The sequence below is a fragment of the Syngnathus acus genome, chromosome 6 (assembly GCF_901709675.1).
Source record: "Syngnathus acus chromosome 6, fSynAcu1.2, whole genome shotgun sequence".
In the NCBI taxonomy this organism is placed as follows: domain Eukaryota; kingdom Metazoa; phylum Chordata; class Actinopteri; order Syngnathiformes; family Syngnathidae; genus Syngnathus; species Syngnathus acus.
In genome coordinates, this window is record NC_051092.1 from 13,366,768 (window position 1) to 13,379,379 (window position 12,612).

At 41.6% G+C, this 12,612-nt stretch overlaps 1 protein-coding gene and 1 long non-coding RNA gene across 3 annotated transcripts in view; one reads left to right on the plus strand and one right to left on the minus strand.

Annotated features, from left to right (window-relative positions):
- Window positions 1-12,612, minus strand: part of LOC119124486 — a 24,883-nt gene continuing 12,271 nt past the window's right edge. The window contains exon 3 of the long non-coding RNA XR_005098286.1: window positions 1-98. This is a non-coding gene — a long non-coding RNA (uncharacterized LOC119124486). The remainder of the gene's footprint in view (window positions 99-12,612) is intronic.
- LOC119124484 (LHFPL tetraspan subfamily member 3 protein-like) lies at window positions 2,132-12,469 on the plus strand. 2 transcript variants are annotated; one of them, XM_037254520.1, is made up of 4 exons: window positions 2,132-2,990; window positions 10,409-10,645; window positions 10,910-10,936; window positions 11,274-11,413. In XM_037254520.1, the coding sequence occupies exons 1-3, from the start codon at window positions 2,564-2,566 to the stop codon at window positions 10,924-10,926; spliced, it is 681 nt and encodes a 226-aa protein (XP_037110415.1). In that variant the 5' UTR covers window positions 2,132-2,563; the 3' UTR covers window positions 10,927-10,936; window positions 11,274-11,413. The 2 variants fall into 2 exon arrangements, with proteins under 2 accessions (XP_037110415.1, XP_037110413.1); XM_037254518.1 differs by lacking the exon at window positions 10,910-10,936 and having other exon boundaries at window positions 11,274-12,469.

The following is a 12,612-nucleotide window of genomic DNA, read 5'->3' on the forward strand; positions in this document are numbered from 1 at the left end:
GAAGTGATTTTTTATTACCGTATTGGCCCGAATATAAGACGACCCCGATTATAAGATGACCCCCTCATTTTCAAGACTCAAGTTTGAAAAAAGACTGTCTAGAACCCGAATGTAAGACGACCCCCCCTTTTTCAGTTTTATTTCAATGAAAAAAACCTCGTCTTATATTCGGGCCAATACGGTATTACTATCATCATCATCATCATCAGCAGCAGCAGCAGCAGCAGCATTACTGTCACCCAGCAAACCTTAACTAGCCAACACATTTGGCACGCTACAAAAAAAGGCAATTATTATTAACACATGCACATAAACACACATTATGTCCATTTCAAATAACACACAACAACAAATCATGCTTATCTCAACATATGCAGCCTTTCTCTCTTGGGCAGTCACTCATACACTACACACATCCTCAGACAGGCCTGTCTTTCATCCCCAAATTCATGAAGGCAGATTTCTCTCATCCTCTACCAACAATTCCTTCCTCTTCAACTCTTGCATCCACTATTCCCTCCTCAGTTCCAACACTGCCTCCAAATCTCTAGTCTGGCAAACACTAGGGGTTCAGCTTTGTCCAAAACCCTAATCTAAAATAAACAAAATATTTGATTCACATTAAGCCATGCAAAGTCAGTGGCCCTCACGAGGCAGTGTCTCTGTCGTGTTAAGAACGCATTTTTGCAAATGTAATGTGGAAGAAACTACCAGAAGACAAACACAAATGTTTGCATAACGCCTAGCCTTAGTTTTAGTATTATCTTACACTGACCCCTGTCGGACAAGTACATTACTACAACATCAGACAACATTCTTTTTGGCACCCCATTTGGTCACTTAACTGTTTCGAGACGGTTAACAAAAGCTGAGGAAATTGCACGAGCTGCAGGACCCAAGGGATAAATAATGACGTCCAACTGGCAGGGGGAAATTCACCAGGAAAATAAAAAAGCCTCCATGGTGGTAAATGGCCACGTGCTAAGTGTCCAGCTAATAAAAAAGAAACCTTTCTGATAGGCTGAGAAGACATATATGGGCGCGGTCAGGTAACTGGCATGAAATTAGTGCGGATTGCCTAAAACGTAAAGCAGAACACACGGGTTTGCTTTTTCATACAAAAACATTCTTGCTCTCAGACAGCCATTTATACATTAAAAGGGGAAAAAATCGGTGCTAATCACATTAATGAAAGCTTTTCCTCTACACAGCCTGTTAATGCAATTAGTAACACCCACCTTTCCTGTCAAAACAGCAAGCAGCACTGAGGAAAAAAAAGCTATGCCAGAAGAGCTCATATGAGTTCATATTAAGAGGGTAGTGTCAATCATCCACATCTTAAAATGAGGGGGTTCCACAGACACACAATACTATAATACACTTATTTTTGCAAGCTTTGATTTTTGACTTTTTGTATGGATTAAATATTTTATGACTTCCGTTCTGGAAATGGTGTGTTCATGATCAACTTTGGAGGTCTTTCTGTAGCCAATAAATAAATAAATAAATAAATAAATAAATAAATAAATAAATCATAATGTGCACAGTTTCGAAAATAATTTAATGAGGATAAGCAGTTCAAATAATGAATGAATGGAGTTTTCCCACACACCGCCTGAGGGCGTAAAACCAGTGATAATCACCTGATGGTAATGTGCCTGTATTGCTTACTTATGTTTCTAACAAACATTTGTGGAAATAAAATTGCTGAAGTCGCTTTTAGCTGAATTTTGGCTGCAAGTACTCAATTGCCAACAGATTTGTTTCTCTCTTCTTTTGGACTGTGATTCAATTGATTTTTTTTTTTTTAATTGATTTTGCCCATTATTTTGTTTGTGACGTTAATACAGTCCCCGAATTTCACCTGTCCTAATTGAATCTGTTTGCCCACCCCTCCCATTGTCAGCCAATCAGCATCTTCCTTGACCTTGCCCGCATCAGTTCAGGTTTATCTATATGATTAGTCTGGATCTATTTAAGTCTCCAGTGTAAGATCCTGGAAATGACAATTGCCGTCTGGTGTGCTTTGCATTCCCATTCTGTTTTTCATTCAAATCACAAACGCCCATGAACTGACATTGCAGAAAAGACGCTGCCCAATGAAACGTGTGTCAGTGTGTGCACACCGCCCAAGCCCCTCCCTCTCCGGCTGCCAGCATCACAGCTGACCGGCGGAGATGCTGTCGTCAAACCGGAGAATAAAATCCGGTTGAAGGACTCGTGCAGGCCTTGTCATTCATAGTTTGATTCGCAAGTACGCATAACTGCATGGCGATCTTGTTGACCGTGTGCCGCAATTCAGCGCGTGTAGGACGTCGCTCAGATTCCAAGGACACCGGCGACGTGCACGTCTGACGACTGCACGGTGGTCGCGACTTCATCGAGTTTCATTGACGGGGACCAGCGCCCGTTTCGACGATGACACGTCACGAGATGATCGCGCCAGACAGATGCTGCGGTGCTGCACTTGCACGGCCATAGATTGGGATCTTCCCTGCCCGCTCGCTCCATGACCAAACAGCTTTAGCGCCTCTTCCATTTTTTTGGGGTGTGTGTGCATACAATGATACCCGCCAGCGCCGCAGCAATGTTACCGTCTGCAGAAGCTGCCAAACTGTACCAGACCAATTACGTCCGAAACTCTCGCGTCATCGGACTCCTGTGGGCCATATTCACCATCCTGTTCGGCATCGTGAACGTGACCATCTTCTCGCAGCCCTATTGGATCGGCGATGGCGTGGACACGCCGCAGGCCGGCTACTTCGGCCTCTTCCACTACTGCATCGGGGACGGGATCGCCAGGGAGCTAGCCTGCCAGGGTAGCTTCACTGAGTTCTCCGCCATCCCGTCCAGAGCCTTCAAGGCCGCCTCGTTCTTCATCGGGATGTCCATGATGCTGGTGGTCACCTGCATCGGATGCTTCTCGCTCTTCTTCCTTCTCAGCACTTCCACCGTGTACAAGATCTGTGGCTGGATGCACGCTGCGGCAGGTAAGACGCACAGAACGCTCCATAGGACCCCAAAATATATCCATCACTGTAGATAATAATAATAATGATGGTCAATTATTTGTTTTTACCAATTAGAGATGAAGATAAACTTTTCTAAAAAAAAATTGCTCTGATTTTGAATCTGCCCTAGTTTTTTTTTTTTTTGGCTTTCATAATGGTAATGTGGTAACAGTAATATTTAATGAGGATTAAGTGTCAGCAACAGGTGATTGTATTTTTATTGTCGTAGCAATAAAATACATATATATGGTAAAAATCACTGTTGTGCAAGCAGGTCAAACATATAAACAACAAAAGATAACAACCCCAAAACCTAAAAAAAGTAAAGGTACCATTTTTAAAATCAGCATCTAAAATACATTAAAAGACGCATAAAGGGACCCAATGGTGTCTGCGGAATTTTTTATTTCTGGACTGCTCAGTGTATTGTATATTTTCACATGTCATCACTTGGACTCCTTTCCATGTCTGTGGTGCACTGATTCGATGAATTAATTGTCAGTAGGGCTGCCAAGACTGACAAAACCTGTCCAGAATGTCTCTCAGAGTTGTTCTTGCAATGACACGCTGCCTGGAGGCATTTAAGGACCTTTATACCTCGTTTAACAGATGCAGTGACATATGGATGACAGCTCATCTTGTTGTTGAGTTTTTTTTCCACCAAGTACTCCTGATATACTGTACTACAAGAGCTGTATTGTCACATTTATATTTGTAATGTGGTGGCCAGGGAATGAACCATTTTCAGTTTAGTCTCCTCGACAGTGCTATCCTCAGTCAACAACGACCTTACTAAAGCTGCTCAATATTTACATTTGCAAATTTTCCATGCAGTTTGAGTGTTGTCTGAGTTATTGAGGCAGCCAGCATGAGGTGGTATTATGTTTGAACAAGGCCATCTCCGCCTGCTCTGTTGGTTGGAATTAATGCATTACGGCCGTTTTAATGAGCAGGCCACTGCTCCTGCCAAGAGATGAAAGAGAAAGTAGAGAGGAGAGAGTCTGCCCATGACAAGCTGCTGATGTCTAATGAGCGAGCCTGATTGCTTAGCTTTGTCGAGCAGCATTACTCTTAGATGAAGCTTAAAATTTCAATGACGTTGCTTTGGACTGGTGAGCAAGATAGCTTGTGGAGGGTTATGATAAAATTGAGTATAATAATGTGCTAAAGTCTTGCACTTGAAGGCTTCTGCTCAAAAACAAAATAATAATAATTAAAAATAATGATAATGGAGTCGCTGGCATAGAGGGAGGCGGGTTGTGCTCAGGTAAAAATGTTAAATGTTTGATGTAAATACAGACCACCAAGAAAAATCCGAGTGTGCAGCATGTATGTGTAAAAGGGGAGAAGGAAAAAGAAGTTGAGTGCTCCTGTGTCCATTTGATGGACTGCGGCGGTCTTTGCCTTAGTGCGGCTATTTCTGTCCATGCATCAAAGCTCTCTTACCTTTATCTCCTCCTGCTACGTTCACATAATTTCACCCATCGGTGCATCACTCCCACTCATTTTGACCTCTTTTTGCAATTGTTCTATGTTTGGAAAAAAAATTCAGCTTCCTTGCTCTCAAGAAAGCAAAATGTGCTTTCCATTCTCTATATTTGCAGACTCTACAAAATTAAACTACTTCTCATATTAATTTATGGTTCACTTGCCTTTTGTGTAAGACTACATTTTTGATGTATCATGAATATGATATTAGATAAATGCAGATTAAATTGGTTCTTTGTTAATACGTATATGGGGAAAGGAAAATCACAAGAATGAGGTGGGGGGGTGAAAAATAAGATAAGGTTATTTTTTTCAAAATCATTCAGTGCTGCTCTGAGGTCAATTCATGATAACCTCTTCCAAATCTGCAAACATTTCCTTTTCACAGCCAGAGATGAGTCACACTTGCAAGAAAGCAGTCAGCAGAACCCTGTTTTTCGCAATTACTTTTTTTTCCCAACCATTCGACTTCTTTGTAGAGCTCCATTTGTCATTTTGCTTTGAGAACTCCATACTCTAAACAGAGAAAACTTGATGGGTACTAAAAGATTAAAAAAAAAATTGATTTCTGCATGTTTGCAGACTTACATGCTAATTCGTGGATACTGTCAGTAAACAAAGAAACAAACAAAAATATTGGCATCAACATGAAAATGATATTGGCAGGCTGTCAAGTCCTATTTAGCCAGTCAAGAGCCACAAGGCATAGAAATGTGTGGTCAAAAAAAAAAAAAAAAAAAACATGTTTGTGGAGTTATGTTCTCTGTTTCCGGGTGAAGTGCATTGAAATCAATTAAGTGAAGCCAAAGGGGGGAAGAAGAAAAAAAACCAACACTTGATTTTAACGAGGAAGCAGATAATAACTGCAGTTTTGGCCCTTATCCAGTCTCCTCTCACTCTCCAGACTGCAAATGAACACTTTCATTTCCAATCAGGCTTGTGAAAGCATCTATAGTGCTTCATTGGAGAAATGTCTTATTGCGTCGTTTGCCTTTGTCTTAATTCTGCATTTGGTCCATTCGGACGACGTACAGGGGAGACCTGCGCTCGCATCCTAATTGTACCAGAGATCATTACAGCAACGATTAGTATATTGATCAAATGTGCGTCCCTTAAAATGCATGTGGATCTGCTGTACACAATCGCATTGACTCTGATGCAGTTCAAGTAGGACGCTTTATTAGGGATGCCAGCAAGTTGACCTATTTACTTGGATTGGAGGAGCACCAATTTGGAAAGTCATATAGCGAAGCGAGGGCAAGATAGATTCCAGCGTTGTGTACATTATAGCGCAATTTGATTCCCGCATTTCTTAAACAATAGTCAAACATTTTTTGGGAAGGTTAAACTAAACCATTAACTTTAATAAAGACAGCGCTAACAAATGTTACGGATTTGCTATATTTTTTAATGGAAATCAAAAAAATGACAACCATGATGAGTTGATTGTTCTGGCTATTTAAAAAAAATAAAAAATACAGCGTATAAGATTAAGTAGCAGTAGACACCTTTTATAAATGAAGGTGACGAAAGTATTTCAAATAAAAATGTGCGTCCACAATGAACAGTTGCCCAAAACAACTCATTTTAATACAAGTGTACACCAAAAAGGGACTGCGGAATTGTCGCCAGTCGATACCTTTTTAGTTGTACCACATTGTGTGACCATTGTCGCATTAGAAATGGGGACAAGCAGTCAATTGTAGTGCCGCAGCTTCACACAATGATGGTGTTGCGTTTCAAGTCGGACACCCACTGGGACACATTTATGTAATGCACAAAGTGTCTGTTACCATTACAACGTGATGCATTGGGAATTTCACTCTTCACAGGCAGCAAGTGTCCTCCGCCGTAGGGGGAATGAGCGAATGCACTTTTAAACTCTCCAAGGTAAATAAAACCCCCCATCAAGATTGAGATTTTTACATATTCAGCAGGCCTTTTACTTTTAGTCCAGTGTTACACAAGAATATGGTTTAGGGGAAAATTCTGCTGCAGTGCGAATCATCAGTATGGAGACGATGTGCGTGCTATGCTAAGTTCAGCAGGATTTAGGGAGATTTTGGAAATGAAACTTGCTCACTGGCCCTAATTTTTTTTTCTTTTGGTATTTTGCTCAACTTAACAATTGATGTACGTATATATAACATATAATGTATAGAATTCTAGATTCTGTGGCAGTTGAAGCGGAACCGCCAAGCCTATAAGTATATACCCAAAATTTAAATGATGCTTTTCATTCCTATTTCCCTCGCCAGTGCTTATCCTCAGTGGAGGTCCGCAACCTCTTATGTAAGCTTTGGCTCACTCCTTCTCTGGGCTGGATGTGCTTGCCTCACCTCTGCCACCCCGCTTTATATGCCAATGTGCATTCATTCCCTGTTACCGGGCAGGTTGTTTGGCTAAAAATAATGCAATGATGGACTCGCTAATTGTCAGATGCATTGTGGTTTGCTCAAATGATTAATATTGCATGACAGGCTTGGCTTATTTAACAATGACATCTGTTGTTGTGTCAAAACCACATGACTCAATCTATGCATTCCTTGTTGCTTCTCTATTAGATGCAGATTTTATTTTTTTGTCACCTAATGAGTCACTCGTGCAATATAATTGCAACATCCGCCATCACTGCAGTCCATTAGGATGAAGTGGATTCAGGTTTTTTGGTAGAAAACGTAGCAGGGTGGCTTTCTCGAAATTAATGAATCTCTTTTCAAGCAATCTACTAGCATTGGCACACTTTTAGTCTGGCTATATAGTACAGTATCTCAGCCTCTTTGATTTGAATGCAATTAAAGCATATCATGGAGCTACGCCACTTTGGAGCCTGATAAGAGTCTTAACTGTCCAGCATGAAGAGCAGCCCACACTTCATTAGCGATTGGGAAAGATTGGATTCATCTGTCTTATTCTCTGCACTCATTATTTCAATACATGCTTCTGGCTGGAATGACTCCATCCTGGTTTTAATCATTTTCTGATACACATCCGCATATGAGTATAGATTCCTCGAGTACATAGTCTGAAAAAGTCATCTGAATTTTACATTTGGGGCATCGTTTCTCAGGTTAGGGTTAGACAGACTGGCCTACGGAAGCTTTTTCTCTGCACTGTTTTTCTTTTTGGCAGATGGAGTGAATCTTGTCAAATCCCATCCTGAAAGTGCACCACAACGCTTACAAACGATGCTCAGAGTTTACAGGTCAATGGGATTTTTTTTTTTTTGCGTTAGCGATGGGATTTTTGTGCAAATGAGCCAATGTGTTGCAGTACCATCTGCCGTTCTGCTGTCAGACTCTCGTGCGGCGCCGTTTGAGCGTCATCTGCCCTGGCTACAGCCTCTTACGTAAGATGCTGTTAGCTTCAGCACAATTTCTCAACGTCGTTTTCCACTCGCATGATCCCAGTGTTTGCGACGTGGCAGGGGAGGTGTGTGTGTGTGTGCTAACGACAGACGTGAAGAAGAGCTTAAAATAGCGCTGCCAAAGGCTGCTCCTGCATATGGTGGCCAGCGCTGTTGATGTTTGGTGTTTGCCAGCGGCTGCTTTCAGACAGACAGACAGAGAGTCGGACAGTGGTGCAACGTCTCACCCTCCCTCACTCCCTTGGAGTGAAGCGACTCAAGCGAGAAGGGTAGCATGAGGCCATCAGCTCAGTCTTCATTCTGTCAGCTGTAAGGTTTCTGGCTGCTGACAAAGTGGGAAGCCGAATGTGAGATTCCACAGATGGAGAAAAGAAAATGTAATATTGAGCTTATTGACTGTCGGATTTTAAAACAAGTAAAGGAAAAACCAAAAGGCGACTTTAGTTTGCAATGTACCCAAATTCAAAACTATAATATAATCTGCCATGTTCAAATTGGATCACTTTTACCCAAGGTTGGTTTAATGTTTTGATTTAGCTCGTCAAGGTTTGAACTGACCATAACGGATTTAATATATGTATTCTTATAGTTTTTGAGCCATTTGTGAATTAAAGCACTCCTGTGACTTTAGTCTTTGTTATGTAAGAGGATTCTGGACTTCTGGAATGAACGTGCTTCTGTGTTTGGGGATGAGTTGACTCCAGGCTTAAATTTTGATTTAAAAACAACAACAGCGTGTTTGATTGCACAAAAGCCACTTGTGCTTCTGCTCTTGCCACTCGTCTGCATCTGAGGTCACCTGACGTCTGCCTCCATGCCGACACCAGGCATGTGCACTGCAAGTAGAGCAAACTCGCCATGATATTTCACAGCTTTCTTTTCCACTTGGTCCCGTGATGCTATCACTGCATGACAAGCTACTATTCTTCTTCCTCTGCCTCTGCTCTATCCTTTTGGGTCATGTAAAATTCATGATAGCGCTGAAGGCATGCAGAAGACACCCAGAAGGATCTGCCACAACTCTTGTTACGACTAGTAAAAATAACATGAGGCTGAAAGAAATGTAACATTGACTTGCCTCTTTTTTTTTTTTTTTTGATGTGGACATACTGTACAAAAAATACCTGCTATCAGGATATTATACATACATATGGGTAAAAGAACCAGAGACCCGCGACAGGCTGCACTTGTGTATAAAACGGCAACATCTCTGCAGTCACAATCCGTGTTTGTCAACACTTGGGCCAGAGGCGGAATCGTGCACAGGATTCTAGAAGATGTCTGGCAGGCTGCGATACAGTCAAGTGACCAACGCGGGTCCAAGTTAGCTCCGACTTCAGTCTTGCATGAATGCAAAGGTCTTGATGTCTGGCATCACCTGGGGGCATTTGCTTGTTCATTCACTAAACATAGCTCCAGCCAAACGTTCCGCTGGTCTTGCGTTCGCCAGAGTTTGCTCCCTCATTTTAAGGATTCAAAGGGAGTGAAAATGGCGTGTTCGTGCCTCTCGGTGACTTTGCAGGGCGCTCGCTGTCCACCTGAATCAGAGCCAGTGTGTGAGTTTTTGCTCTGTGAACTAGTGGGCCCACATGAATGGGTTCTGACAGTTGGAGCCATGGGGGAGCGAGAGGAGGATGCTCTGCTCTTTTGAATTTGTCTCCTGCGTGCATTGCTGTGTCATTCCCTTTGTACTCATCGAAGCATCTTGAAATGTCCCCACTTGTCTGCATTCGTGATTATATGCATTTGGAGTTTTTTTACAACATTTTTGCAGGACAGCAATATTTTGAGCAAGTTTAGTGAACAAATGTTCTTTTCTTCAAGCCATCCCATTGTTGATGTATTTCTTCTGGACTACCTTTGGGTCAAAGCAGTGTGTGTGTGTGTGTGTGTGTGTGTGTGCGTGTGTGCGTGCGTGCGCGCGTGTGCGTGCGTGTGCGTGCGCGCGCGTGCGTGTGTGCGCGCGTGTGTGCGCGCGTGTTTAAATGCAAATGCTGAATGTGCAGCGCTATTTATTTAAAATGGCCAGAGATGAGTGAGCCACTGTGATGAAAATAGCTGGAATACAGTTATGGATTACAAAATTTACATTTAAAAGGGGAACATGTATAAGAAGGTAAACAAGTGCTAAAGATGCAATTTTTATGTAACAAAGCTTGATAATGTTAAAGGCTGGTGCATTCTTCCCTCACCCCCAAACACTCAGCGATATGAAAGTAAGAGCCATGGGAATAACTGAGTGAATTTTTTGTTGTTTTATTAATGTGCAAATGTGGCACAGTCAGCTTCTTCAGATGTTTTTTTTTTGCAAAGTGGGGGAGTTGAATCCTAAGGCCAATATTTATATATTTTTTAAAGAATTCTGTTCAATTAAAAAAAGGGAGGGCTTTGGTCTTAAGGGTCATTCGATCAATTTATTGGTTTTACTTTACTCAACAAACTTGATAGGAAGTTGGTATAGTTGCAGTGAACTTTAACTCTATAGCAAGAGCAGTTTGGTAGGAAACAATTAACTATGAATAAAAAAATGTCGTCCTTACAGGTGTGTGTCTGGTACTGGGCTGCATGATCTACCCTGATGGCTGGGACAGCGACGAAGTGCGACGGATGTGCGGGGAGCAGACGGACAAATACAGCCTGGGGGCCTGCTCCATGCGCTGGGCCTACATCCTTGCTATCATGGGCATCCTGGATGCGCTCATCCTCTCCTTCCTGGCTTTTGTCCTTGGAAATCGACAGGACGGCCTCATGACCGAGGAGTTGCTGGCTGAGAGCAAGGGTAAAACGTGACGTCATAACCTAATGATGTTTTCTAAACCTAGCAGCCAGCACAAATAGGTTGTTGAGATGTTTAGCACACTGATTAGTTCAGCTTTGGCGCCCTCTGTTGGTAGATATGAGCATTACAAGCAGTCCATGTGAATAACGCTTGTTTTTCAAGTCTGAACGTGGGTGTCTATTATTAGCATGACCTTGAGAACGTGCCGATACGTTTTAATTAATATTATTTCCCTGTTTCTGTTTTTTTTTTTTTTTTTTTCAGAGGGAGGCAATGCTTAGCAACATTTCAGTGAGTAATTTTACACGTGGATACAAATATAACCATGTTATGTAATCAAACACTATGGGACTTGATGTTCTAGTCTCTTACATACATATTGTGGCCTATAATACAAGTAAAATAATTATTTAATTTTGATTTGGTTCTGTGATTTATTTTTGTGTGAAACTTCAGGCAGTTTGTGTACCACAGTTTTAAAGTTTGCATTGTTAGTGAATGTTGAGTCTAACATCAAACAGCTAGTTTGTCTTTACAAATCTTTTTAAAATTGGAGATAAGTATGCTATGAAATATCACATTTTGGGTGACATCCTGGGTGATTACTTTTGATTTGTCATACTTCCAGGCTCCTGTGGTCCACAGAGAACCATCCCTTCAACATCACACGACAGGATGGAGGAGGAGCGGAAACCAGCTACTTTCCATCAACTTTCCAAAAGCCCTCAGCCATTGTCCCCTCCCGTTTGCTTGCAGCCCCCTTACGTCATCCTCCAGCATTTAGACCAAGCCGGTGTAATACACATTCAACCCAGAGCAACCCCCTTTGCATAGACGGACGAACTGTGGCAAGGGTGCAGACTGTTATGAAATGACAGGTGTGGACTGAGCACAACCTGCAAAAACATACAACAAATCCATTGCACACACGCTTACTGTACCTAACAACTCATTTACTATACTCTATGTTAACGACGATATACGTTCCACTGTCAACATCTGCGTCACAATTTATCCAGACGTGAGCAGAATCAATGTACAGTTGATCATTTTTGATGTAAAGGTTTGACAATGACACGAAAAAAAAATGATTTGGATCATTTGTTTGTCTTTCTCTGTTCACATTTGAAAAAAAATATTCAATGTAGATGTAATTATGTACAGAAAACTGAAAATGCTATAGGACTCAATTCCCTCTTATGCCCATCTAGCTAACTTTGCACAGTGCTTCAGCTCTGTTGTTTTTAGTATTTAACTCTCATATCTACACACTGTGATGGGGATGTTAGATAAGCAGGACGTTGAGCTGCCGTGTGAATGTATGAACGGATGATGGTGTGAATGTGTCACATTTTGTGTTTAGTACTCACACACATGCACACAATTTTCCAGTTGTATCTATTTTAATGTGTCTTTAGCTGTGTGGAACCTTTTCTCTTTGACTCACCCCATGAGCTAACTAGTAAGTGCAAACAGGGTAACAGGATGCAGTGTCATCTAATGGTGTAGCTTATGCGTAAAGGTCGAGATGAAATGGATTTAGCTTCACCTGTCTCGTGTAAATAGATATAGACAAAACCCCATTGGGGGTAACTCACAGCAATTTAAGAGATTCCTTTAATTACTGTATATCAAAACGTAATAAAGATTTTCACTCTAACACGCTTGTCTTTTTATTTGGGCCTGAATATGCATACATTTTGTCTTAGACAATCACACAATACCAAAATCTGGACAAGAATTTAGTGGTGATTATAAAGGGAAATGACTTGGTTTGGACCAGAGCACATCACCACCAACTGCTGCTCAGTCAGCCATGTCATGCCAAAAAAAAAAAGAGGCATAGTTAGTCCAAGGGTTATGGGGTTGATTCATTGCAGTGAAAGCAATAAAGCTTGTGAATGGCTTCTGGCTGGTTGCTTGTGTGAGCTTCATTGGCATCATGGGAGTCATCCAATGTCCCCACA

Coding starts and splice junctions, on each gene's coding strand:
- LOC119124484 (XM_037254518.1), top strand. CDS start 2,564: ATGATACCCGCCAGCGCCGCAGCAATGTTACCGTCTGCAGAAGCTGCC. Junction 2,991..10,408: donor CTGGATGCACGCTGCGGCAG/GTAAGACGCACA, acceptor TCGTCCTTACAG/GTGTGTGTCTGGTACTGGGC. Junction 10,646..11,273: donor GTTGCTGGCTGAGAGCAAGG/GTAAAACGTGAC, acceptor TCATACTTCCAG/GCTCCTGTGGTCCACAGAGA.